Here is a 27,972-nt window from a genome sequence, read left to right as displayed (position 1 = left end):
AGCAGGAACTAAGTTTTGCACCTGGATGTCCCACTGGCCTCCATGAAGATGCCCTGGCTTGCTACAAGCGTGGCTGAGCTGTCCAAGCTCTGCGCCCTGGAGCTCCATGCCACCTGCAGACATCCCCTGCCCCAGGCGGCCCTTCGTGCAGGACACAAGTCACAGCCAGCGTTGGGGTCAGGGTAAAAGCCAGAGGCACCACGGCTCCGCACCCCTGGAGCACAGCAGGGCAGGGGCATCGCTGGTGCACGCACGGTGCTGTGTCCCACGCACGCCCACGTGGACACAGACACGTGCCCACTCCTCGCCCACCCGTGGTGGCACAGGCCCAGGGACCCTTGGCGCAGACGTGACCTACTTTAGCTCCGAGGCGAGCCACGCTGCGCCAGTCCCGGTGTAAAAGCTTAATAGAGCCAGGCATAAATTATTCATTGCCTGGCCACGTTAATGCATGTGCTAAAGGCTTTCTTTTTTTTTTTTTTTCCCAAAAAAAAGAAAATCTCCTTTATAATTTAAAGCCTCGCACGCTCCCATCGCTGTGGATGCTCTCCAGAGGTGTTTCCGCTTAGGCGAGCAGCTCCGTGAGATGCGGGTGGAGCTGGCAGGGCAGAGCTGCCCCCGCAGCCGAGCCGGCCCCAATTCAGGCAGCAGCAGGGAGGGCAAACACTGGCCCCGCTTGCTTCACCCTGTGACCCTGCTCTGAGCCGCTTCCCCGTGCGGCTGAGCCTGTTCCCAGGCACGGTGGCCAGTGGAGCTATTTTTAGAGCCGCCTTTTTCTATTTTTTTTTTTTTGGTTTATTTTCCTCCCGCTCCTCTCCTTGGCCAAGCAGCCTTGAAGCCCTAGGGAAGAGAGGAAAACACCAAGCCCCGGGGCAGGATGCTGCACAGGGTCCCACTGCCACCACAGCCCACCCTGTATGCTGCGCCACGCAGGAAAGCCACGGGTGGCACTCGCTCCCGCTGCGCTGACAGGGAAAAGGCCTTTGTAGGGTGACAGGGATTGGGGAAGCTCCTTTACAAGCACGGGACTGCCCTCCCAGCACAGCGAGAAGCCCCCAGCAATGATTTCGTGCTGTCAGTGCCTGTGAAAAAGCAACTACCCCTCCGCGAGGGCTGCTGCTCCCAGGGCTGCTCTGGCAGGTATTGATAAGGGCAGAAGCGCCGGGGGAACCTCTCGCCCTCCTGCAGCCCCAGCTCGCCCCGAGGCCAGCACTGGAGGAGGAGCTGGGCGCTGCTGCAGCTCCCCGGCCGTTTTGCCTTCTATGGACATCTCCGCAGCAAGGAACTGCGCTGGCACGGAGCAGAGGCCACCCCAGGCCCCGGAGAGGGGGAAGAAAAACACCCAAACCCATCATGGTTGCCTGTTCTTAGAGGCCTCCTGGAGAAGCTCAGGACCAACAGCCCCTTGACCACACTGCCCTGTGCCAGAGGGGGGCAAAAAGAAGTCCCCCAAGCACCACTGGGAGGGGACAGGAGCCCCACACGCTGCCCCCTGCCCTGCCCAGCCCCAGAAGAAAACACTCCAGACCACCAGAAAGAGTCACAGCAGCCTCTGGGTATATTTTTTTTTTCTGTTTGTTGCATTTCATATATTATCCAGTTTCACATTCTCATAGGATCAGCAAGTATAGAGCAACTTATTCTCAAATCTTTTAATACAAGCGAGACAGCCATGGTCATATAATACTTAAAGCACTTCAATACCAAGCAATAAGATGCTAAAACAAAAATTGCACAATTTCTTGTTTACTATGCCTGACTGAATCATTGTTACAGAAGACAACCCTTCTCTGTTCAAGCTTTTAACTAAACATTAACTTATCTTACAGGATTACAATTTCTCTTTTAATAATAATAATAATTAATTGCACACAAACACACAAGAAATTCTTTATGATGCATAAATATTTCCTTATTACACATGGTACAAAAATACTCGTACTTTTTTTTTTGTTCGGTATTCCCATAAGGATGGCTGATTATTTGGCAGGACTGGATGCTCTCCAATCAGAGGGATGTGGAAAAAAAGAAAAAAAGAGGTTAGATATTTTACAGCCTTTCTATATATAGCAGTCTGAAAAAATAATATAAGAACCCTGACTTTAAAACAGGAGAATGGATGAGAACAGAAACCCAGTGCATCGTACTCGGAGGAAAAAAAAATAAAAAACATTTTTCAAATTCTTCTGGTTGTACTGGGAAGGGGGAGGGCGGAGGTGGGCGAAGGGGTGAGACAAGGACAGTTAGTATTTCTCAGAGCCAAGTCTTCACCGACGCAAGATGAAAACCTTGATGGATCAATCCGTTGGGCCAAGACCTGTTGCTAACGGTTACACAAATGCTAGAACAAACAAACTTACACTCACACATACACAAGTTAAGTGTTTTAATTCATGCCAGAAAACATGCAAAACCCGATTTGCCTTTCGTTTCCTTCAGCCGAGCCGCAGGCAAAGCGAGCCCGGCACCAAGCCCCTGCCACCCCGGCCGGGTTTCGGCACGGCCGGACAGTGAAGCTCAGCCAGGGAAGAGGTCCTGGGGATGGACGGACGGAGAGACGCCAGGACGGAGGCGGCGCGCGGCAGCTTCACAGTCCGGAGGGGGATGCGCCGGGGCCGGGCGCCTTGTCCGCTGGCCGCAAACCAAAGCGAGAGGAGTTGGAGCAATCGTCCCTGGCACATCCCTCCGCGGAGAGGCAGGGAGGAGGAACACGACCCGAGGAGAGACGCTGCGGGAGGGGGGCAGCAGTGAGCGGGGCCGGACGCATCCGTGCCCCAGTCCCGTCACCTCATGCCCCCCGTGCCCACCCGGGGAGCGGGGCTTGACCCCGCCACCCATTAACGAGACCCAAGCACGTCCTTCGTGGGGTGCGTAGGGCTGGCGGCAGCCCAAGCTCCCATCCCTCCTCCCACCAGAGCTCAAGGACAGGCAGGACAAGGACAGGGCTCCAGGAGCGATTACTTACTTACTAACAAACTAACAAAACTGACGAGACTTCCATCCTTGCTGGGTAGCTTCAGAGGGAGGATACCAGCGCATCTGGAAGAAAAGAAAGCCGCGCCAGAGGTCCGTGATCCAGAATAATTGCAAACCTTCAGCTCCATTAGGCCGCCTGAGAGGCGCCCTGAGCAGAGAAGGCTCCAGCATGGGAAAGGGTGTGCCCCAAGGAGCACCCCAAGGGCTGGCGGCTCGTGCACAGACAGGCTGAGGCTCACCAGGAACCAGGACCTTACCATGTCCTCCCTTAAGAAGCACAGCAGGATCCCACAGCTCTGAAGGGAGCTCGCTCCCCCCTCTCACGGCCTGCCTCAACATCCCCAGTATTTTCCACAGACAGAAAATAGCATCCAAACTCACACCCAGCTCGCTACAGCATGCTGGGCAGCACTATCCAGGCTAGGAAGGGTCCTCACCACCAAGCCACATGGGAAGCTTATTGCTTCGGAGCTGTGCGTGAGGGGGCACACCCCAGATTTACATCCCAAATTTACAGCTCTCCCTCCCAGTGCAGGCTCAGGCAGGGCAGAGGAGGCTCATAGCAGGCACACACCACCTCAGTGTGGTGGCTGCTCTGCCTTCAGCCACCACAAGGCCACACACTTAAACCAGGCAACCTCCACTTGGCACAGTTAAGACCTGCCTCATCTGCAATGGAAGAGACCCAGAGCAATGATCCAGCCATCCAAAGAGGCTCCAGGCAGAGCACACCGCAGGAACAACCTGTAGAGCAACAAGCCAGCAAGACACAGAGGCTTCCCTGGTCTTTGCAGCAGCATCTGCTGCTCAGGGCTGCTCCTTGGCAAGGAAGGACCCAAAAAGCAGACAGGTACAGAAACCAACAGGCACTTCCAGCCTGTCAGTAGAGGCAGCAAGCTGGCAACATCCAGTAGAATAGCATCAAGACATCCAGATGCTCACGTTCAATTTGCAAGACCAGTACGTGGGGCTGGGCCACTGCAGGCTGGGATGGCAGCCAGCAATGCAGGGGACCAGTAGGTAGCTGCTCCTGCAGCCAGCATGCTGCCTAACAGATGCACTGGGGTGCATGCAGCAGAAATCTTGCTGCAAAGTCATCCAGCAGGGGAGATGCAGACCTGTGTCCCTGACCCCAGCTGCACAAGACCTTCCAAGAGCTGTGCACAGGTCTTCAGAGCTCTGAAGACAGCCAGAGGCTCAGTGACAGCCCTGGAATTACTCTCCAAGATAGGAACATCCTTGATAGCCCCTCCAAACCCCACTCCCTGGGAGAAGCAGTCTGTCTGTTGATGGAAAGGCTTTGCACACACTGCTGTAACACAGAAACACACAGCAAGTGCCAACACCTTGATACGGCAGCCTCCTTACAGAGGCTGGAAGGGACAACAAGGTCACACCTCCCAGAAAACACAGCTGCCTGCGATGGCTGCATCCTCCCTCCACCAGCACAAGAGCTGTGACACCGCTAACGGAACAGTCCCGAGCAGGAGCTTGAGGACTTGGGGTCCTTCTTGTGATGCCTCCCAGAAGGAGAGAGCCCTGCAGGTTTCCTCAGCTAGGCGAGGGCTGCTGGAAGCCAGGCTCTGGTGCCTGCATCAGATGGACCCAGCTCAGCCACATCCTCGCTCCACTGCCACCACAGTGCCCCAGGGCACAGCCATCTCCTCGCACCAGCACAGGCCAGGCAGGCTCCCAGTGCTGCTATGGCCTGGAGAGGGCTGATGCACTCATGGGACTGCCACAGCTGCTGCCAGCACCAGGACAGGGCAGGATCAGCCCCTTCCCCCCCCATCACCAGGAGGTGCTCGCTCAGCAAAGCCACAGCCCAGGTCCTCCTCCACTGGCTGACATCTCCCACTCCAGCACCCTCCCCTCGACAGCTGGAAGCAGTTTCCTCCTGCCCAGCAGCAACAGGAACCTCCCCCATCCTTCACAAGGCTGCAAGCGCTTAACCCCGAGAGCAGCCACCATCCTGCGCCTGCCCAGTTTGGTGCAAGCACATGCAAAGCAGCCACCCCGGTCCCCAAACCTGGTGGCTCTCCCACCCCTCCACAGGGGGTCCAAACTAGCTCCTGCCCCATATGCAACCCACAGCCTCCAGCACCTCCAGTTCAACAGAAATCCTGCTTGTTCACAGCTCTGGCACAAATAAACCTCCATCTCCTCTGGCCCTCCTCTCCGTGCCGGGCAGGGACATCCCAGGCTAGGAACCAGCGGGAAGCACTAGAAGAACCAGATCTGCTAGCCAAGGGGGGACACTGCTGGAAGCAACAGCCCATCAGGACAATTTTCTTGTCACATCTCTTGGGCACCTTGCTTGTCCCAGGAAGTAGAGGTGCTGCAAATGGGGGCACTGCAGCCACCTGAAGGAGAAGGCCAGGTACACAAGGACGTGGCAGGGTTGTCTCAAGGACTGTGATGCACCAAGCCAGGTCAGAGCGCTTCCCTGGAGGAGCCCGTATCTGAGGGCTTCGGGGAGGTCTGCTGTCTCTCCAAGTGGACTATCCGTCATGTGGGAAGCTGAGGCAGGGAATGGGGACAGATATCCAACATGGGGCTAGGGAAGTAGAGCAAGGGAGGCTTTTACTGGAAGACACACAGTTGTTTCTGGAGCTGCATTAGCTCACAGTTGGAAGGGAGTCTGGCCACACCACTGCAAACATCCCCTGCTCGCCTGCCCACAGGGACATGACAGACACTGCCAGCCAGCTGCGGCCTGCCTCAGGTCCCAGAAAACAGCTGGAGAAGAGCAATGTGTGCCCCCACTTGCCACCTTCACAAAGCCGGGGGAAACAACAGGATCAGCACATGGGGGCAGAGACATGCCCCATCAGGGCTCCAATCTCCTTGTGAAGGTCTGCTTCAGCTCTCCTGGTTGTGCTCATCAGAATTTAACAGCCCTTTCTCTTGATTGCCTTCCTTATGGAGAGCAGGAAGAGCAGGCCAAATACACATGGCCATCCTCAAGCCATCTTTAGCTTAGACAGCCCGTCCTTCCTCCTTAGTTACTTCTAGGTCTGCTCATCTTTGCACCACAGTCAGCCCCAGTCTCTCAGGGAGCTCAGAGCTGTACCTACCCCCGGAACAGACCCGGCAGCTCCCCAGGTACCAGAAAGGCCTCCCTGCGTGGCAAGGACAAAGCAGCCCCTTCTCTGGGCTCCCGGGAGCTGGTAGGACATCAGCAGCTCACTCAAGAGCTGCTCTGCTCCAGCTGGAAGCAGAGCAGACAGGAACACGACCCACAACAGGCGAGGACAGCCTGCAGAGGTACACCACAAGCACTGACACCAGCCAGCAGGGCTCTCCGGACACTTCCAGTCTCACTTCAGCCAAGCCTCCTGCATCCAGGGTCCTGCAAGAGGGCTGGCTTGAGGAGATGAGCACACAAGCACTTGCATGCTCTGCAAGACCCAAGCAGCTCAGCCTACCAAGAAAAACCTCACTGCAGCTGAACCGAGCGCTCCCCATGCAGCTGCTGTCAGGGAGGGTCTGCACATCCTGCGCCGTGTAGAGAAGCACATGGAGGAGGACAGGCAGCAATCCAGCCCTGTTCCTCAGAAGGGGAATTTCAACAAGCATCCAATGCTTTGAAACCTTCTGGGTCAACTGCCTATGCTGCAGATACTGGAAACCTCAAGCAAGCATGTGTCCTTTTCCCAGAGCATAAATGAGGTGGGCTGCTTCCATTTGTCGAGCCAGGGAGAGCTGTGCCAGTTGCAGTTCAGGAAGTCCCTTCTGACAGCATCTTGGTCCAGTTCACTCCTCAGGTGTGACAGAACAGCTGCTCAGCAGGTACCCTAAAGAACTAAGAGTATCTCACATTTGTTTTTCTCTGTCTAGGAGGAAACAAGTGGCTCGGGGAGAGCTTGCTCAGGGCTCCTTAGCCAGCACTAAGTCACTGGATTTTAGGCAAACACCACAGCCATGAAGTTCTTGAAGTACTCTTCACACTTATAAGGATCCAAGCCCTGAAAAAATAATCCTGGTAAATCCTATGTGACAGCCCCAAACAGGCAATGGGTTATTATGCACAGGAAATCCACCGTGGCTTCCAACCTCCCATCACAGGGAGGGTCCATCACAGCTCAGCTGCCACAATATGAAGTCCAGCAGATTTTGCAGACAGGACCCCAAGATCAAGCCAAGTGGTACACAAAGGGAAATGCCCATGGTCTGCAGATTGCCATGGTGCCCACCGCTCCCAGACTCCGCCAGGCTGGTGGCACCCAGGTGGTCACACATCACAGCAGACAGCAGCATCCCAACAGGAGGCAGGTACTGGAGGAGAAGTGCAGCACCTGAACCCCTCCCAGCAGATCTGCTCCATGCTCTCGGCTCTTTAGGACCAGCACCCAGTAACAGCCATTGGGACCAGCCTCATGTCCATCCACAACAGCAGCCACAGCTCAGCAGATCCAGCTTGCCCTGGGCAAGCTCAGGCAGCAATCAAGAGGGAAAGGTTGGAGAATTACTCAGAGCACTGGCTTCCTCTTCCATCGATGGGTTCTGCCTCAGCTCTATGCTGGGAAGCCTCAGGGTCCTGCTGGGCTCTGTGTCACCACCACACAGCCACGAAGCAGAGCTGGGACTGCACCTTCCACTCCCTTGGGCAGTCCCAGCTTCAGAAGCCCACCTTCACCAACTCCTCAAAGCCTCCAGCCCATGTTTCTGCTGCTGGCAGCAGCTTTGAGGCTCTGACGGCACCTTTGGCAGCCTAACCCCAACAGGATGGGCAGCTGGGAGCTTTCAGTCCATGATCTGCTCCCTGCCTTGGAAGCATCAGCCACAGCCTGCCTGCTGGGTACCCAGCACCTGTCTGGTATCCTGCATGCACCATGCAGCAACTGCCACCAGCCTTACCCACAAGTTTACGAGATGCTCCTCTACACTGACCTCGGGGTAAGTACTGCCCTCAGGGGTGCTGCCACAGCTGGAAGCATCACTTTGCAGAAGAGCACTGAGAGCCCCTGGTGTCTCCTAGTGCTCACTCAGAGGCTGGCTTAGGGACACTCTAAAAACCACGGTTCCACATCAGAGACACAACACAGCCCGACTCGGTCACACAGACACTAGATGAAACAGTGCAACAGGTCTAGAGAGACCAGGTTTCCACCTTGGTGGAAAGACCTCCCTCTTCCCAGGGCACCATTTCAGCACATCTGTGCATCCCACAGTCTCCCAAGGACAAAGGCAGACCTCAGCCTCCATCCTTGATGACATCTTTCCCCAACATCACTACCACAAAGAAGGGGAGGGGGAAAAAAAGTCTACCCAGAACCACTGCAAGGAGAAGTGATCCCAGACTCAGTTCCTTCAGTAGATGACGACCACAGCAACCATCCTCCCTGCCAGCCAGTCCCAGGCTGGGCCATCTTCCCTCTTCCCAGCCTCCCAGTTCCCTACACCACTCCCAGGCCACAGTTTTCCCTCGTTGCAGCTCACGAGAGCTACATCCTGCCTGTGATTTCAGGCTGCAAAGAGAAGCCAAGCTCCAGGTAGGAACTTGCTCCATTTCCAGTAACTGGAGAGGAAAGAGGTGAGATTAGACCCATGAGTAGGGGCAGGGTCTGTCCCGATATGCAATTCTGGAACAAAAGTGACCGGCAAGTGCTGTTGTCTAACGTGCCCGGTAGAATTTAGTCGTGTGCTATCACTATCACGTCACTCACCTCCCCCACCGTGTGCCAGGAGTGAGGTCAAGGTGTATTTCTGGTTGCCCTCGAAGGGTCGTGGTTGGGGAGAAACCAGGTTTCTTTCCTGCCAAGGGGCAGGATCATCTCTGCCCCGGCTCAACCAGGCTGCTCCCCTCCCGCCGGCAGGACCTGGCTGAGCCTGGCTCAGCTGGGAGGAGTTGATGTAAGATGGTGCCATGCTGTGTGCGCCATGTCATGTGCTGCCAAGTTGGAGATGTGGGTTAGAAAGAAGGCCTGGTATCTCATTCCCCAGGCTCTGGTGGGTGGGTAGCGTGAGGCCCATGCACTGGGTGGGCAAGGAGATACGGGCTAAAGAGATGGGCAGAAGCTTGCAAATCCCATGGTGCACCTTGGAGGAGAGATGGTTACCTTACCAGTCTTTCCAGACGGGGCTGCCATCATGCTTAACACTTCTAGGAATGGAGCTGTAGTACAGCCACTCCACTAGCTGCAATAAGGCATCACTAGGGCGTCCCATCTCCGGGGACAGCTCTGAGCTTCAGGGCTAGCCTGCGCTGGCATCATGGCTGGAGTTCACTAGGGACATCAAAGGAGGGATTTGAGAGAGGGTGGGAGGGAGGGAAGGCAGATGGGACAGTCTTAAAGTCAGTGGAGTCCCCGCAGGTAGAGGCTTTCAGCAGTGCCACAGTCACACCGGCAGCATGGAGGGACCCCATCCCCGCGACACAGCGGTGCCGGGAGCAGCGGTCAGTCTTCTGCGCGCAGCTTCCCAAGGGCACCTGGTGCATGAGCCAGGGCCAGCAGCCTCTCGCCACCTCCTGCCAGCCCTCCGAGCAGCTCTTCAGAAGGCTGCATTGGTGCAGCACAGACAGCAGCCTCGAGAGAGCCTTGAGACAGCTCAAGCCTCAGACTTGAGCACAGAGATGCGAGAGGACGAGCTCTTGGAGTTTAAACCTTTTGCCACAAGCTCTCTTTAGCTACTGCCTCCACCTACACACTCCCTCCACAATTAATAGAGCTGCTGCAGCTCCAGGCACCCCATGAATGCCCTCCAGCCAACACCAGTCTCCAGAGGAAGAACTGCTGCTGCCCTGGAGAACAGCCCATGTGTCCACCACACTGACAGCGAGGTGAACCAGCCTTACCAGGGAGAACACAGGGCTCAGCACACCAAGACCAAGGCTACAGCTTTCAGCCCAGTTTGAGAGCAAAAGTCATCTCATCTCACGCTGACTCAACTCCACCCTGCCTCAGCTTTGCAAGGGAAAGGCCTCCAGCCTAGAGATCTGGCAGCTCAGAGCGGCCACCCTGAGTAATGTTTAACCCCATAAAACTTTATTGGTAACGTATACTGCGCCAGAATGTCTCCTGCGAGGTCACCGCCAGCTCAAGCACAACGCAGCGAGGAGCAGCCATGGCTGCTCGGCCAGCCTGGCTGCTCTTCTTCAGAAGAGGGCCGGCCCTGGCTGCAGTTTGGGGGGGATACACTGGCTCCCTAGGACTTACAGGAACATAGCCTGTTACAGACCTGCTTGGGCAGGGAGTCCCTTGTCCTCCCGAGAGCTCCCTGGAGCTCAGGGGTCATCCTGCAGGCCAAAAGACTTATTTGATAGCTAAGCTGCCTGTCCAGAACAAGTATCTTACCAGCTGGAGGACATGAACTCAAACCCCAGTGGGAGAAGATCTGGCTGAAGGCCTCCTTCATTTTGGGAAAGCAGAGTTCTTTCCTCCGCCCAGCACACACCATAAAGTTTTGGTGTCTAACCCTTCTGTCCCTGCACAGTCACAGATGATCATCCTTGAAGGAACCACAGCAATGGTTTCACCTTCCTCAATTGTCTCCTGATTGTCAACAGAGGGAGTGTTCCTGGCCCTCCCTGCTGGGGCAATTCTGGCAGCAACAGCCCTTGGCTCCTCCACCCTATGCAAGCGGCAGGGATGGAAAGGAGAGACTTCTGCTCCCCTGGGCTGCCCAGGAGCAGAGCACATTCAGATGCTCCAGGAGCTGTGGGCACCATCAATAGCTCTTGGAGAACACCAGCAAACAAAACCTCCTGACTGGGATGGACGTAGTGAAGGACCAGCCTACCTGGAGGCCTTTGAAAGACAGGACCAGTGTCTGGTCCTGCCCTAGGCCCCACATACTTCTTGCCTACCCTGCAGGAGCTTCAGCCCACTGCTAGCTCACCAGCAGAAGGCCAAAAGCAGCAGAGGACAAGCCTATGCAGGCCAGAAGCTTGCATCCCCTCCAGTGTTTCCATATTGCATTTGGACACAAGCTGGGGTTGAAGCCATTCAGTTACAGTCAAGATGCTGGCAGGAGCAAGAGGATGATGAAGGGCCAACTCAACTGCTGGCCAGGTAGACAAGGTGATGGGACACAGCTCTTCCTTTCAAGCTAAGCAGGGGAGAGCAGAGCTAAATGCCCTGCTTGGTGGGGCAGAAATAGCAGAGGTTAGACCCCGATGCTCTGGGGACTAAGCCCAGAGCCCCACTGTCCTGGCCCCACTGGCACTATTACAGGAGCAGAGACAGAAGCAGGCAGATAACAGCTGGTGATAACACCGAGCAGGGTAGGGACAGGGGCTCCAGGTTCTCCTACACAAGTTCTCCAAACAAAGCACCTTAACCTGGGGTGATGACATATCTTCTCTGCTTTGGCTTTCTTTTTGCATTTCCCCAGCTTCAGGAGATGTTATACTCAACAGGGGTGGTGGTGTCTCAGTACATTAAAACATTCCAGTATCAAACGAGTACAGGCACCCCTACACCTCCTGCTGTCAGCAAGCATACCCCAGGGACACCAGGCAGCTGGATGCACCACCACCAGCATCTCCATAGGCCCACAAACAAGTGACCCTCTCTAGCCTGCGCCCAGAGGGGCTAATGGTGACCAGAGCTCCTTGCTCTGGCAGGGCTCTGGTCATTCATTCCCTACAGGACATTCCCCTCCAGCTTCAGAATTGTTTCTAAGTTACCTGGCCCACAGGGTTCCAGCTGAGCCCCTGAGCTTCAGCACTGAGCTGAGCCTTCACTTCAAGGAGGACATCTCCTAGCTATTCTACTTGCTGGCACATCAGGTATCCTCCCAGCAGTCACACAAGGTTCTCTGGCCAAAGGTACCAAAGCCAGCCAAAAATTGAGCACTGACTTTCTCCAGCTGCCTGCCTGGTACCAGAGGAAGGTTAGACCTGCAGGGTCAGAAACCAGCACAGAGCTCTGGCTGCACTCAGGTCACCTGTTTATTCAACAAGCTATGGCTTTGACATCTGCCCTGTGCTTTGTTCAGGGCTGGGGGCCCCTGCACATGGCAACTGGGAAGAGGCTTTGCCCAGGAGTCAAGGTGCAGAGGCCAGGGTCGAGCTGGCCAAGCAGAACCCCGAGAAAGCAAGAACCAGGGGAAGGGGGGAGAGGAGAGCGCAGTTCTTGGCAAGCAACTCACCTGAGCGTGAAGAGCAGCGGCCGCAGCAGCGGCCGCCGGGTACGTGAAGGCGGCATGGGGAATGGCTGGGGTTAGCTCCGTGGTGTACAGGGGGTAGGGAGCCCATGCTTCTGGGGACGCTGGAATAAGAGCTGCTCCAGTCAGGTCATCTGGACAGGGGGAGACAAGGTGACAGCCTCTCAGTTGCTGGAGCCAACAGCCTCCAGGGATGGACTCTGGATTTTTCACCCCAAACTAAAACTCTGCATTGCTGTCCCAGCAAGGTTTAAAATATATAATGCAGGTAGTCCCCTGCATTCTGCTCCTCTGGCCTCCTAGCCTTGCCAGCAGAGGCCAGGAGCATGTCCCATCCCTACTCCGCACCCCACAGGGGCGCTAGGCTTCGTGCCTGGGCCACCACCAAGGCTCAGCAGGGCTGCTTGCCCCACCAGGGCACGCTGAGGGTGCATGGCACAGGACCAGCCCTTCATGCTTTGCATCTAGCTTAAAGCACTTGAGCAGTACCACTTCAGCTACCAGAACCAACTCTGCTCTCCCGATGCTTCTGGTGTTGTTGTTAGCCAGAAGCCTTGGCAGATGCCTGTTGTTCTCCTGCAACCCCAATATGCTGACAGATTTCAGCCAGAGCATAGGTGGCTATGGTTCCCTTGCTACCCTGGCTGCACCAAGCTCTGACACCAGCATTCCCAGTGCCAGGCATCTGGCTGGGCCAGACACTGCCTCAAGCTGCTCCCCCAGCATACTCACAGGGGTCCCGTGCAATGAAGTGTGCGCCCAGGGCAGGGTGGATATTGGTGGGGTTTGGTGTGGCCATCAGCTTGCTCTTGGCCATCTTTGTGTTGGCTTTAGCAAACTCTAACCGCAAGGTCTGAGGGTTCTCTGGGTCAAAGCGAATGCCCTGTCACAGAAGAAAGCACAGGAATCTCTCAGAGGAAAGGTTTCCCATCCAAGCACAGGACATAGCTACTCACGGAGCAGAGCCCAACCAGGGGATCAGGGCCATCACCCTGCAGTCACACACCCAGTTCTTGTCACCTCATGTTTGCATTTCCATGTTTAGCTGGCCCAAGGCCACTACTTGCAAGATGAGGGACACAGCTTTGCTCTTTAAGTGCAGTTTGCCAGCCAGCAGAGCAGTGATGTAGTGCTGGTCAAGAAAGATGCCTCATCTGCCACGGAAGTATCAGTGTGGGAAGGCTGCTCTCCTCTGCCACATCTTTCTGGAGCAGGTACCTTCTGGCTGCAGAGATCCTGTCCTGCACTCTGGACTGCCAAGGACCTGCTCTGCTGAACTAACACGCTTTCCATCAGGACATTTGGTAAGTGAGGCTTTAAACGAGGCTGCCAGCACCAAGCAAGCCTTACAGCCATTTGACAGAGCTTTGCGGCGAGCCTGCTTCACTGCTCAGCTAGGCTGGTGAGCACAACCTAGAGCCCCACAGAACTGCTGCGGAACACAGGCTGAGCACCACAGGCCACGACAGAGCACTGGGTGTTGCTGTACCTGTTCGCTGAGGCTTGGCCTCCCAGAGGACCCTGCATCAGGTACCCCAAGCCAAGCACAACTGACATCAGCCCTACATATGACTAGCTCTCCTGCCTGCCTGGTGCTCCAGGACCATTTATCTTTCATACTTGTGGGCACAGCTGAGACTCCCTGACCCTTCCCATGCTACAGAGAAGCCACGCATCACCCCTGCCCACAGCTCCAGGTCTAGTGACTGCAGGGTGCACAGCCCCCAGCCCTCCCAGTACTCACATTTAAGGCGTTCTTTGCTGCTTCAGCACCAGCCCGGCTGTCAAAGGTCACAAAACCAACTGGCTAAAAGAAACAATGCTGATTTCAGTTTGGAAGCCTCTTCCCACTCCTCAGACCACCCTGACACCCTCTCTCACCTAGACAGCTTATAGGAAGCAGAAGAAACCACATGAAGCTGCACAGGGCTTTCAGCCAGAGCTTGAAGGGGCTTGGGTCAATGACCCCTGCTCTGTCTGCTCCCACCACACCAAAGTGCTTTGGCATTCCTACACAAGTGGGCACTTTTCACCCTAGCAGCCCCTCAGCAAAGGTCCCCCTTGCCCACAAAGGGAACTGCTGCTGCCTTGGTTAGGATGGGTCTAGGGAAGGTTTTCTGGTGTGAGGCTGAAGTACCACTTCTCCTGCAGCCCCCATCAACATGGCCAGCCATGGGCAATATGGAAATGCTCAGCACATGCTGAGAGCTTGGGGCCACCAGGATAGGAGGCAGTGAGCAGAACCCAGCTGTGTACGTGGTGCTGAACACAGACAATGCTTTAAAAAGTGAAGTGGCATCTGTACCCCTTCCCTCCCAGCACATCTAGCAGAAGCCAAAAATACCCCAGCGCTGGAAAAAGGAGGTACCTGCTTTGATGTTAGCTTGATCAGTGACCCTTCATAACCCTAGAGGAAGGAAGAAAGCAAGTTGGTGTCAGGTTCCTGAAGGAGCCAAGCTACAACCGAGACGTGATGCAACAGCTCCAGGAGTTCCTGCAGCACCAAACCCTCCACAAGGCAAGGTCTGCAGCAGAGGTAGATACATTAACCCATCTCCCAGGGAGGCATCCTTCTCTTTCCCACCAAAGACAACAGATCAGTCACAAAGCAGAGCAGGTATCTCAACTAACCCATTCTTCTAGTCCGCTCAGCAAGAAACCCTCTTTTCCAGCTCCTTGTCAAGCTATTAAGATATGAAACCCTTGCCTGGGTAGCACCCAGGGAGCACAGAGCACCCTGTGCTAGAGGAGTGCAAACAAGGACTCCTGGGGAAGAGGTTCATTTTGATGCAAATTTCTCTCTCCATTCCCCAGCTTCCCAGGTCCTGCACAGAAACGAGCTGCAAGCAGCAGCAGGTTGATTTGTACGCAGCATCACTGAAGCAGTACAGCACAGGTCCCAGACCAGGTACAGCCAGCTCACCTACACTAAACACTCAGAGCCAACCACCCACAACTAGGCAGACTGCAGAAGGACTTCCAGGACATTAAGACTAGACCTTCCAGAACCTCGAGCTGGCCACTTCCAGCAGCTGCACAGAGCCACCAGCACCCCCCCAGCACTGGGGAGCAGCAGTACATGGGAGGAGAAATGCTACCCCAGACCCCAAGGTGGCCAGAGAGGAGACACCTAGTGAAGGCTGGATAGTAACTGGGTCAGGACAAATGGCAGAGGAAGGGCTGGTCCAGCCAGACAGCAGTGCTGACCAAACAGCATCAGGCTTGGAGACAGCATGATTCCAACAACAGGCTCTAAGGGAGGCTGCCAAGCTGAGCACAACCCACAGGATACCAGCCCCATTTCCTAACAGGTTCCCAAAGCTTTCACAAAAGGCCTCACTTCCCACTTCATTCTTGCTTCCTTCTGGCAGAGGTCTTTTCTGCAAGGCTGGCCATAAGATAGCATCTTTCCCTCCAAAGCCCAAATCTGAAGACTTTCTTACCTTGAATGGTCGGAAGAGTAGGTAGAGCTCTCTGGGTTTGATGTCCACAGGAAGACCACTGACAAACAGAGTCCGTACCTAGGAGAGGGGTCAATGAGATCTACTGAAAGGAGACATTTAGTACTGAAGTGGGAATACAGAGGACAGTTCAGAAGCTCTGTGTGATGGAGGCAGGGCATCTCGCACCAAAGGTGGCCTCGCAGGCACTCACACTTCCCTATATTAGAGGATTGTTACAGATGAGATGCACCCAGTCCTTTTCTTCTTTCCCCAGAGGACTTAGACCTTTCCAAAAATTCAGACTCTAGAACAGTTTGGATTGAACAGGGTATGGACAGCAGCCCCAGTCTTTGCCTGGACCTTGATGACTAAGACAAGACCATACACTGTCCAAAGCACTAAAGCAGAGAGTAACACACCTCACAGCTCCAGAAGAGACTGGTACAACCCCCACTTGTCTCTCTAGCTCTTCCTGTGACATGAAGTGCTAGGTCTTGATCTCCTTTCCCTAGCCCATACTGGCACCTCACTTCAGCCATGAATTCAGAGACAGCCCTCAATTTTGTGAGCCACCCCACTACTACATGCACATCTTTTACTTCTGCAAGAGCCCCGGAACATCACTGGGAGGGTGATTTTGGGTCCACCCCAGCTCCTTCACCAACACACCCCAGACCTTTCAGGAGTCACTCTCAAACCAACTCAGTGTCCATCCTACTACAGCCAGCCATGAGCCAGCTGTGCTGCACCAAGTCCAAGGAGACCGCTGCTCCTTCCAAGCCGTAGAGATCATGCACCAAATCCAAACACATTTGTACAAGCACGAATCCAGTACCAGAGGAAAATTTCAACCGACAGCGATAGAATTCACATGAATAGCCAGGAAGATGAAGCAGTACTAAAGGCTGATGGAGAACATTGCTGAAGTCAGACCATCGCAGCCACCTTCTCCCTGCACTGGGAGATGTTGGCTGCCAGCCTATTTCCATAGGAAGCAGCACAACGAAGCTGCCAAGATTTCTTGTAAGTCAGCACTGAGCTGGAAAGGGAAGTTATGCACTACAGAGGTCACCAAGACACTAGTCGTCGTTAATAAGGACCAGGAGACCGCAAGCTCAACTCAGCCAGTACCAACAGAGAAGCAAGGGAAGACAGAAAACTATGGGAACAAGATGGAGCTCTTCATTCCTTGCTCTTAATTACCTGGCTATGCCACCCACTGAAGCAATCCCAAACACGTCTCTGGAAGGTCATGGGACAGCAGTAGGGCATCAGTGCTCAGAGTGACGCCAAACTGCACCAGACGCATTTGGGGTGGACACAGCATGAGCAGAGCCCTTCTCCTGGCCCACTTCCAGTTGGGAGTTTACACTCCCATTACGTTCCCATGGCAGAAGCATTCTGCTCCCACACTTCAGTTTGTGCTTGGGCATTTCCCCTTCCCCAGAGGAAGGGGGTTGTACCTGACACCTCGTTAAACCTCTTTTCCCACCAAAGCGAGCAGCACACTCTTGCCCTGCTCCTGGGCTGGAAGCTGTGGACACCCAAAAAAAACCAGAGGCATGCAGCACAGCCTCCACACCCTGTGGGTCTTTGGGAGTAGCCAGATCCGGACTCCTCCAAGCAAGGAAGCTTCTGCTGTTTTACCACAGGAAATACATGTCTCCTTGTGCTCCTGTGCCCAGGTCAGCGACACCCATCACATCAGCCCAAGTGGCAGCGTAAGACCTCCGGAATGGACGGTGATCACCAAGTCTTGGGGTGCTCTGCCCCTCTTTCTCTCTACGACCTGAGACCAAAGGCTGCCACCACCCCCGTTAATGCATAGAGCCCTTCTCCAGTCCAGCACATCTGGGATGCAGCCACTGAGCATCCCTTCTATCCCAAGTCCCAGCATTCCCAGGCTCAGTCCTGGGGTCTTCCCATCCCACCCAGCACCTCGGGTGACGTCTCAATGCATTCCTCTGGGGCCATTTTATACCCAGGCAGAGCGGGCAGTGGCAGCCAGCAAGCCACGACAGCACCTCAGAGACTTTGGGCTTCAGCCTGAGCTATGCAGAACGGCTGCTGCACATTTCCAGAAGACGCACAGCCATCTCTTGCAGGGGAGGACTGCGTGGAGCACAGTGGCACACATGTGCCTCAGCCATGTGAAAGCACCATCCCTTTTCAATATTTCAGGATTTGAGTGCGTTCAGCCCCCAGAATGGATGTTTCTTCCAAGCAGATAGAAATCTGCATCCCTGTTGGGTCTCTAAATGGTCCCGTGATGTGCGGCTGGGTAAGTCCTTGCGACAGGCGTGACAGAATAGAAGATGTGCAGTTGCTTGGGGAGGGAGAAAGTCAGCTACTCAGAGCCCTTACAGCAGCCTGAACAGAGCAGCACAGGTGCCTAGGAAAGCTCTTTGTCAGAGGCAACAAGCTCCTAATGCTGTCCCCATCAGTTGCTGCCAAGGACAGGAACAGGAGACCTTCTTTCACAAGCTTCAAAGCTTCCCTTGGCCTCCAGATTCAGTTTGTCACTGCACATGGCTTTAGAAGGGGGACCCACAGCACCCTCCAAGGACTGGCATTGCCCCAGAGCAAGCCTGGCCAGTCCTGCATGCCACCAGCTAGGATCTGCAAGTGAGGTTTCCCCAAGGGTCTTGAGACAGACTAAGGAAGGGCCCTGCTCAGAAGAACAGGTTAGGAAAGGAGATGAGACCAAGTGGGTGGTTTTCCAAGATCCCTGCAATTCAGCACATCTGTGAGTGATCTGGCAGAGGGCAGGGGGAAGTGGGACCAAGTTATTCAGGGAGGAGAGCCTGGGGCTGGTGAGAGACCCAGTCAAGGCTTATAAACAGAGCAAGGCAAGCCAGAGACCATTTCTCAGACCAGGTGTGAGCATAAGATGAGCAGCAACCAGAAAGCAAAGGAAATCTACGGTGTTCCAACAGGAAGAGAGCAGGAGGCATCTCGCCAGTCTAAGCATTGGGCATGCACCGTGGGCAGCCCTGGTCCAGGCTCCTACACCCAAGAAAGAGGAATTATATAGAAGAGCATCAATAAAGGGTTTGGACAAGCATCTTCCAGTGTATTAACTGCACTGGGACTCTCAAGACACCCCTTTGCAGCTCAAGTCCTGCAGGCTTTGAGGCCACCAGGAGTGACACATCCACCCTTCCAGCCCTTACACTCATCATGCCACAACGGGGTGCTTTAATCAGCCTGCCCTGCTTCACCAAACACTGGATCCACTTTGACATTCAGCCTCCCCACAGAGCAGCCAGAAAAGCCACAGGGCAAACATATGTGTGTGTATGGGGCTAGATCAGAAAGTACCTAACCCAAAGTGGTGTTCAGCAGGAGTTTGGAGAAGATACCGCAGAAAGCTCTCCAGGAATACCTTGTTCTGATGCTCTGAGACTCAAGTGGCCGGCAGCAGAGCAGAGGCAGCAGCTTGGAGCAGCCCCTTCTCGCCCAAGCTGCTCCTCACCATGCACACAGCCAGAGAAGCAGAGCAGCTCTTGCCTAGGACAGCCCAGCAGGGTCACGCTGCTGGAGGCCCTGCAGAAAAAGCGCTCCCTTCCCTGTCCCTGCCCCCTCTGGGGATGTCCCCAGTCCAAACACCCGGCAGAGATGGAGAAGAGCCATGGAAAACAGGATTCGTGCCAGGAGGGACAAGACCATCTAGGCCATCTCTTAAAGAGGGAGGATCCCAGCACAGCTTCCCACGCAGGAGCAGGGAGGGACAAGGTCAAAGCCAGTTAGTGCTCAGATCCTCGGAGGCTCTAAAGCAGTCCTTGCACAGCTGCATCTCCCAGAAGAGAAACACATCCAGCGCAAGCATAGCCAGGTGCTTAGCACCAAAGTTTCAGGCCAGCACAAGTCCTGTACATCTGCATCTCCTGACTATGTCTGCTTTAAATAAGCGATCGAAGGGGAGTCCTGAGAGCTGCCAGACACTGCCCTGCAGCCCAGCAAGGGTCAAGTTATGTCAAAAATGCAAAAGCACAAGCACCCGTCTCCTGCAAGGCTGCTCTGGTAGTTCTCTGGGCTTTCATTAAGAGATTGCTCCAAATCCTCCCACAAGCAAGCGACGCAGAAGGGGAGGTTCTGCAGGATGAGGCTTTTAGCTGCATTTCCCACATCCCTGCTTTCACAAAGCTGTGGCCACTCCAGCCCCCAGCAGAGCCCTGGGGTAGTGCCGACATAGGAAGGGAGCCCAGCACCCAACAAGCTCAGACAGCATCCCAAAAGCTGTCCCCACTCCAGGCATGCAAGCCCATCACCCGTCCCCTGTCCCTGTGATGCCCTGCTGGCTGAGCCAAGCTGCCCCATAGCCATGTCCTGCACTGCAGCTATTCCTGTGGGAGTGCAACCCCAGCTGGGCACCCAGCACCCCAAGGACTGGGGCTGCAGCCCCCATGATGCTGCTGAGCCCCAGCGGCCGCAATGTGTCTGTGGCCACTTGACACGAGGCTGCTGGAATGCAGCAAGGCTGCAGGCAGCCCCAGGAGCAGGGACTTATAAGGCATGGATGGGAAAGGCGGGGAGCCAAGCGTGCAAAACTCGGCTGCAGAGAGGGGAAGGCTCAGGAGCGCTGCTGCTGGAGCTGAAAACCGATGGGGACGCTCCAGATGGGCTGCAGGGCTCCTGCCACTGCTCCAGGTGGAGCCAGCCCTGGGCAATTTTGCTCTTCTGCACATCAAGCACCCCCCACAAATAAAGAAAACAGAAGAGAGGCAGCTGATCTGCAGCTCACGGGCTGGCTACCACTGAGCCCCAGGGCAGGATCAGACCAGGAGTTGGGCACCAGCACTAGTCCCCCGAGGCTGGAGTGTTCTGCACAGCTCTGCTCCCAGCTGGATCAACCCTTCTCCAACAAACCCACAGCAGGCAGGGGGACACCACCAGGGCTCAGCCACCCCTGTGGTCAGGGCAGGAAGCAGCTCAAGCAAGGGGGGGAAGCATGGAGAGGCACCAGCCCCTGCCTGGAGGAGCAGGAAGCACATGGGTGCCGATAAGTCCAGGCACAACGGGGCAGCACCCAAGAATAGGACGTGGCCGGGGCAGAGGAAGTGCTGCCAGTTACTGTCCCAGCGGGGCAGCTCCCCAGCTCAGGAAGATGCCAGCACAGCATCCCCCCTTCCTTCCACCTGGCCAAGAGGTCTGCTGGGCTAGGAGACACACGAGTGGCACAGACAACACGCTGGACACTCACCTCCACACTGGTACCACCCAGCCCATGGGCTCCAGCAGCCCATGTGCCACCATGAGGTGGCAAGGGACCTACAGACCTCTCACCAGCAGCTGGAGCCATGGGCCTCACCCATGGGGAGGGCTCAGGAGCACATGCACCATGGAAAGCTTCTACAGACCAGCTCCTCCTGCCCGCACCCAAGCATTTGTTCTCCTAGCAGGAGACACGGAGATGTGACAAGTTCCTGCCCTGACAGCAGGGTGTCGGTCTGTATGCAGGACTCATGAGGAACATTCTCCCCTTGGGTCCTCAAGCAAGGGTATCTGTGTCCAAGGTCTCTGCCCAGCCACAAGTCAGATTCCTGGGCACCCTTCAGTCCTACATCTCCTCTACTCACACATACAGAACACAACTGGAAGCACACGACCCTCTCCTCAAACCAGCCCGATGTAGGGCAGCACACTTCTGGCCACGCTTCGCATCTCCATGGGCCAACACCAAGCAAGTCTTCCACAAAACTTGAGCAATGGTGAGCTGAAGGGCTGCAGCAGCTCTCTGCTAGTAATGATAGCTATGGGAGCATCACCCTGATCCCAGGGAACCTTTTGGAATCATCAGTAGGATGCCACAGCACTGAGCCACCATTGCATTAGTCCAGTTCCTGGCAAGACAGGGCTACTAGACAGTGGGGAGAGGCCATGCTACCCAAGAACAGACCCTAAATGCCAACCCTAACCAGCACCAAGCCCTGGCCTCCACACAGCACTCTTCCCCACAAGACCCCAAGTGGGCAGCCAGCCTGTAAGAAACAGAAAACAAGGCAGAGGCAAGACTATCAGCCCAGAAGGAGAACTTCTGTTAGCGCCCAAGACAAAAGCTTTGATATGCAGCCAAGTTCTAGGACCTCACCCCACACTAACACGAGAACCCACCACCATGTCCTTAGCAGGGAACATGCCATCCCAAACTGGCAAGTGCAACCAGTCCACAGCCTGTTCTGAGCTACGCAGCAGGGCTGGAGGTCCTCCACATGAGTAAGGCTGTCCTACTGGTCCCTTGGTTTTGAGCAACCACAGCCTGTGCCCAGGTAAGCTTGGGCTCAGGAACAGAGGAGAGCGTTGTGCGAGGCCAGCACACGTGGTGCCATGCAACCATGATCCAGAGAAACACACCCCAGCAAGCACCGAGCACACCAAGGAAAGGCTGGAGGCAGGATCTCATACCAACATCCTGCCTCCCTGTTCTACCAGAGGGATAACATCCGGCTGGTTGGGCTTGAGACCATTCCTTCCCATAGGGCACGCAGCAGAGGTCAACATCTTGTTCCTGTCCACATCTCCAAGCAACTGAGGGAGCCCCAGGGCCAAAGAAGTCCTCGCCACCCTGGACACACCAGGCAGAGCCCAGAGCTCGCAGACCTCCACACCTGCCACCATCCAAAGCATCGCAACACAACACCCTTCATCAGGGCTGAACCAAGGGGGACAGCAGGCCCTCAGGCCTCCCAGCCACACCAGGACCCTACAGGACTGCAGGCAAAGTACCCTTGCCAAGCTCATGGTCTCTGCTTTTGCCACACTGAGGACAGGTTCACCTGGCACAGACGCCCTCATGGCACTTCCCTAGGGTCCCTCCTCACCAGACGCACTGGGCTGCCTCAGGACCACAACTATGCTTATGCACGGCAGCGTGACCCCAACCCAGCATCTCCAGCACTGGGGCTGGATCTCTCTGCCCTGCTCCCTAACCAGGAGGGACTTCACAGCACTCGGCACACAGGAGGGATTCAGCTTCAGACATCCCACATGACATATGGGTGTTTTAAAGTACAGACAGATTCTTCCCACTTATGGCCTCTGCCACATGAGACATCCCTGTGTAACAGTGACTGCTGCTGTAGAAGACACTGCCCTCTTCCAGAGGTGGCCTGTGGTGTAGGGACACGTGGGGAACAGACACCTCAGGGCTTCCTGACAGGAAGAGGGAGCTGGGGTGTTCAGCCTGGAGAAGGAAAGGCCCTGGGCAGACCTCACAGCGGTCTGCCCGTGCTAAGGGGGGCTGCAGGAGAGATGGGGGGAGACTTTTGTCAGGGTGTGGTGATAGGACAAGGGGTAATGGCTTTAAGCTGAAAGAGGGTAAATTTAGATTAAGTATAAGGAAGAAATTCTTCACTCAGAGGGCAGTGAGGCCATGGCCCAGGCTGCCCAGAGAAGCTGTGGGTGCCCCATCCCTGGCAGTGCCCAAGACCAGGCTGGGTGGGATTTGGGCAGTCTGGGCTGGTGGGAGGGGTCACTGCCCACAGCAGGGAGGTAGAATTAGATGGTCTTTGAGCCCTTTCCAACCCAAACCATTCTAGGATTCCACAGCATAAAAGCTTTCGAGACCACTCTCCTCCAGATCTGAAGAGACCAGCTCCCAGGCCGGGTCTCCTAGAGAGGAGGTGAAGCACTTAAGCCTTTGTTTCAGGCACTTGGGGCCAGGACAGGCAGAATGAAGCATTGCCCCACGATCCAAGCAGCTCAGTCTTCGTGACTCAGCAAAGCTTAACCTGGCGGAGACCAGCGAGCCCACGAGAACTTCCAGCTCCAAAAGCATTCTGTACCAGCACTGAGGAGTCATGCTCGACTTCACACACTGCCAATTCCTCTAGCAAAGACAGGGCACCGGGACAGGAGGAGATAACAGGGAGACTCCCACATCCCTCTCCCAGGAAGAGCAGCTCATTGGTAGACCAAGAGGAATGGGAACGCTCCAGTTCCCAGACCCTCCACGTGCACGGTGACTTCAGGGTATTTGCTGGGCCAACTATCTGTCAGTAACAGACAGCCGCATTTAACATCGAAGATACTCTCACAATGCACAGAAACATTTCTGAAGTGAATCACCAACCAGACAGAGCAGAAGAAGATTACCAAGTAGTGACCACAGCCCCTGCACCCGCAAGCTCCGCATAGCAAAGAGCAGCATCACAAAGTCATTTGACTTCAGAAATCACATTAATCTTATTTGTTTCAAGTCAGAGAGCTAGAATCCACGCATGCAAGAGGTATCTAGGTCCACTCAAGCAGAGACTACAGAAATCAAGTGTCTGGCACCAGTCCATGAAGGGCTACAGCCACCCAGCACATAACACAGGCTGCTCACCAGTGGCATTCCTGGATGCTTCTGGCAGCCCCAGCATGCTACAGAGCTAAGAAAGGCCAGGGACGAAGTACTCGCTACCCGTGCCCAACCAGAGCTCTGCCCATCCTCCCTGTAGAGGCTGCATGGATGCCAAGAGCCTCCTGCCTCCCAGAGCAGGGTATTCTCCAACTGCTGGATACCACCACAGCCTCGCCATGGACCAGCAGGGAAGATACCCCTCTCCCAGCAGAGAGGCCCCGAACACAACGCACGGTGGTGAGCACGCAAGCTCCCCTGGCTGCACAACGAGGGCACGCAGCACCTAGGCAGCTGCCAGTCTCGCACTACCCCTGGGGAGTGCAGGGACATATGCTGTCATGCAGATTGGCGGCTGCCTGGAAAACTAAACAGAAGATAGCAGCAAGTGGGGAGGGATGGGCTTTGGGGAGGTGTCGGGTGAGGAACAGCAGGGACTGACATTCGGCCCTGTTTGTTTAACATTCCCATTAACGACCCAGAGAGGAGCAAGAGGCATTCCTGTCCTCCGCATGTCACCGGGCAGGAAGGGGCTGCGAGATGCGGGGGCTTGCAGATTAGATAAAGGGAGAGGCTGAATTTGGGAGCTTCATACCACTGCATCTGGGGCACACAGTGCCCTTCTGAGAATGCTCTGTGAAGCAGCAGAGGAGGCTTGGGGTGGGGTGCATCCACAGCACCAGGATCTGGCGGCATTATCAATGCAGCTTGGGAAGATAGTCTGGCATTCCCTGCTACTTGTGTTGGGATTGAAGGATTCGCCTTTGCATTAAATGCAATTATTGACAGAAGGGAGCAAACAAATCCAGAGCAAGGGGAGCTCTGGGCAAGCATCTGGGCTAGACCAGAACACAGCTGAGCCCCAGACCACAGCAGTACCCTGAACACAAGGTCGCTCCTGGTCCTTGTGTCACCATTAGCTTCCTCTGCTGAGAGGATGGCTTCTGCTCAGCCACAAAAAAACCCTTTGGAGGGCTCAGAGCAGCCACCGGGGAGCCCAACGAGCAGCTAACACCATAATTTGTGGTGACAGCAGGATCCCAGAGGAGGGCTTCCCAACAGCAACCCCACCAGGCACAGGGACACCCCCACCAGCCCATCACCTCCCAATAGTCCTGAGCCACCTCCGGGACGGTCAGACATCCTCCGCACCCCTGGGGGCAGGGTGACAAACAAAACCATGATGCAGAGCTAGCGGGGTAGGCCGGACTGTCCCCCTCCCCACACACAGCCGGAGGCGACACGATGGAGAGCAGGGGACACCTCTGCCACAGAGCCAGCCCCACGCTCTTTAATTCTGTTTTTCAGCCACTAAGCATAACCCTGGAGAACACCAGACTCCCGAAATGTAATAAGAACATGCCAGCTTCCAGCACCCAAGTGGCCAAGCCACCGCCAGGCTCCCTGAGCACGAGCTCACCCGGCCGCCACCAAGCCAGAGCTGTGATGCGCCACGCGGCATCAGCCTTGGAAAGCTTTGCAGGCCAGTGAACAATCGGATCAAGGAGCTGCATTGAGTCTTCTGTGTGCACGTGATACCCCCTGGTACTGAGCACCCAGAAAGCTGTGTGGGGCCCTGGGTGCTCCCTCTCCACCCACACACACCAGTGCCGCCCAGTGAGACAGGGACGTGCCACCAGCAGCATCACAGCCACGTCCCATCGCGTCACCTAAGCCTTGCTCAGCAGAAGCTGAGCCACGGCCACCACCTGCCCATCCATTCCACCCCATTACCCAGGACTCCACGCCAGGGGTCGCAAGGGCCCCCAGGCAGCTGGTGCACGGGGGCTGTCCAGCCCCGGGGGTGGCAGAGCGGCCCGGGCGCCATGTTGCGGCGGCGCGAACGCACGGCGCGCTGGAGGAGAGCGAGGGGAGGGGGCAGAGCATCTCCCCGCTCCCCAGGGCTGGGTGCGGAGGACTGCAGCAAAACGCTGCCGAGGCTTTTTCCAACGCCATCTCCAAGATGGAGGAGAACAGGCAATCCCACCAGACCAACGTCACCCCAAGGCACAGCGGTAGTGACGATGCTGATGTCCAGCCAGTGGCCAGAGCGGACCTGCAGCCTTGAGGGCTGGGCTCCATGTGCTTCAGCAAGTGGCTATGGATGAGCGACCCTCATGAGCCCTCCCAGCACAGGATCCGGCTCATGACGGCTGTCCAAGGGATGGGGGCGGCAGCCAGGGCGGCTCCCAGCCCTCTCCAGCCCCAGCCAAGCTGCCAGCACACATGGCATGGGTTCCATCACCCAGATTCGTCTGTCCCTACAGCCCACCCTGGTGCCTGGATGCCAGAGCCTGGTCCCACCAACCATGGGGACTTGGGAACAGGACTCCCTCCCCCAGGGCACCAAAGTCCCTGTCCTGCGAGGCTACGAGACCACCAGGCTGCTCTCTCCCAGGGCTCGCCACATCGGCGCTGTCAGTCAGAACACCCTGCCCTGAATAACCCCGATGCCCACCATGTTCCAGCCCCAGCTCCCTGACTCCCCAAATCTCCAGCTCCTGCAGCTAGACCTCGGTTCCGCAGCCCAACGAAGGGTCCCTCAACACCCCCACACCCCACCCCGATGCTCCAGATCCCCAAAACCCCGGACCCCCGAGGCTCCGGCACCCCCCGCTCCCAGCGCTCCAGGCCCCCGACGCCCCGGTTCGCGGCCCCGGCGTGAGCTCCCACCTCCTCCTCGACGTTGCCGCCGCCGTTGGTGTGCTCGGTGTCCTTGTTGAGGTTGCTCATGGTGTGGGACCGGGGAAGGGGGAAGAGAAAGAGAGAGAGAAAGAGAGGGGCGAAGGGGAGGGGGCACAGCTGCTCCGGGGCTCAGCGGGGCCGGGCGGGGAGCGGTGCCGGTGCTCGGGGGCGGTGCGGGGCGGTGCGGCGCTGCCCTCCCGGTTCACATGCGGTGACCCCCGGGCTCCGCTCCGCTGTTAAGGACCGGGCCGGGCCGGGCCGGGCCGGGCGGAGCTCAACGAGCCGCAGCTGCGGGGCCGACGCGCCCCAGCCCCAGCGCCAGCCCCCGCCGCTCCCGGTGCCGCCGCTCCCGGTGCCGCCGCCGCCGCGCACCGAGCAGCGGGGCCGGGACCCGCCCGCCCCCGCCCCGCCGGCCCCGGGGCCGCCCCCGGGCCGCCCGCCGCCAATCCCGGCCCGGCCCGCCCCCGGCCGTCGGGGGGGTGGGGGTGTCGCGGGGCTTTTTTGGTCGGGTTCTGTTGTTTTTTTTTTGCGGGTTCGGGGTTTTTTTTGTTGTTGCTGTTGCCTTTTTTTTCCCCTCCCTTTCCACGAAAAACTTTCTCAACTTTGATGAACTTTCGGGCTTCAACTTTCTTAAAGGGACCGGCGGCCCCCGAGCCGGGACCGATCGCTCCGGGCTCCCCCCGGGGCCGGGGGAGGGCGCTGGGCTCCCCCCTGGGGCTCCAAGGAGCTCGGGGCTGCAGCTCCGAGTGCCGCCGTTACCTCCGTGAGAGCCCCGAGCCCCCGGCACGCACCCCGTGGGCTCAGGATGCGGGTCCTGTACCCTAGAACAGCATCCCCAGGGCAGCAGCCCCACATGCCTAGGACAGCAGTCCCTAATTCCCTAGGACAGCAGCCCAAGCCCTCCTGCAAGAGCAGCCCCGTGTCCCAGGTGCACAGCCCCGCTCTCAGCCTCTCAGCCAGTGCTGATCGCCTGCTCAGCTCCACGGCTGGGTGAAAGGAGGGGAAACGTCAGCCCTATTCTGTCCCCTGTGGTCCCGTTGCTCCCCCGAGCAATGTGTGCTCCCAGTCCTGGGTTGCCCCCGCCTGGAAGTGCTCTCACGCCCAGGCTGAGCAGCATCACTGGTCACAAAATTGCAGGATCGCAGCACGGTTGAGGTTGGAGGCACCTCTGGGTCCATGTGCTCCAACCCCTGCCCAAGCAGGGAGACCCAGAGCAGGCTGCCCAGGACCACGTCCAGGCGGCTTTTGAAGATCCCCATGGATGGAGACCCCACAGGCTCTCTGGGCAGCCTGTGCCAGTGCTCCATCACCTGCACAGCACAGGAGTGCTTCCTGATGTTCAGATGGAGCCTCCTGCGCTCCAGCTTGCGCCCAGTGCCTCTGCTCCTGGCACTGGCACCATTGACGAGAGCCTGA

At 56.5% G+C, this 27,972-nt stretch overlaps 1 protein-coding gene across 4 annotated transcripts; it reads right to left on the bottom strand.

The window, feature by feature from the left end:
* Positions 1 to 1,535: 1,535 nt before the first annotated feature.
* RBPMS2 (RNA binding protein, mRNA processing factor 2) lies at positions 1,536 to 26,929 on the bottom strand. 4 transcript variants are annotated; one of them, XR_005823187.1, is made up of 9 exons: positions 26,545 to 26,929; positions 15,531 to 15,608; positions 14,456 to 14,494; positions 13,832 to 13,894; positions 12,820 to 12,970; positions 12,073 to 12,221; positions 9,044 to 9,206; positions 2,966 to 3,039; positions 1,536 to 2,728 (listed from the first exon to the last, which is right to left on the bottom strand). XR_005823187.1 is itself a non-coding variant. In XM_040569513.1 (8 exons), the coding sequence occupies exons 1-7, from the start codon at positions 26,602 to 26,604 to the stop codon at positions 2,977 to 2,979; spliced, it is 603 nt and encodes a 200-aa protein (XP_040425447.1). In that variant the 5' UTR covers positions 26,605 to 26,929; the 3' UTR covers positions 1,536 to 2,728; positions 2,966 to 2,976. The 4 variants fall into 4 exon arrangements, 2 of the variants coding, with proteins under 2 accessions (XP_040425447.1, XP_040425448.1); XR_005823188.1 differs by having other exon boundaries at positions 2,970 to 3,039; XM_040569513.1 differs by lacking the exon at positions 9,044 to 9,206.
* Between the last annotated feature and the right edge of the window lie 1,043 nt (positions 26,930 to 27,972).

The sequence above is a fragment of the Cygnus olor genome, chromosome 11 (assembly GCF_009769625.2).
Source record: "Cygnus olor isolate bCygOlo1 chromosome 11, bCygOlo1.pri.v2, whole genome shotgun sequence".
Taxonomy (NCBI): domain Eukaryota; kingdom Metazoa; phylum Chordata; class Aves; order Anseriformes; family Anatidae; genus Cygnus; species Cygnus olor.
The sequence above is the reverse complement of the archived record's forward strand: the minus strand, read 5'-3'. Positions and strand labels throughout refer to the sequence as shown.

Excerpts from the sequence above, each read along its gene's own strand:
- RBPMS2 (XM_040569513.1), bottom strand. The coding sequence starts at position 26,604 with ATGAGCAACCTCAACAAGGACACCGAGCACACCAACGGCGGCGGCAAC. Across the intron at positions 14,495-15,530 it reads TACTCTTCCGACCATTCAAG|GGTTATGAAGGGTCACTGAT; the intron begins GTAAGAAAGTCT and ends TCCTTCCTCTAG. Across the intron at positions 13,895-14,455 it reads TCAAGCTAACATCAAAGCAG|CCAGTTGGTTTTGTGACCTT; the intron begins GTACCTCCTTTT and ends TGTTTCTTTTAG.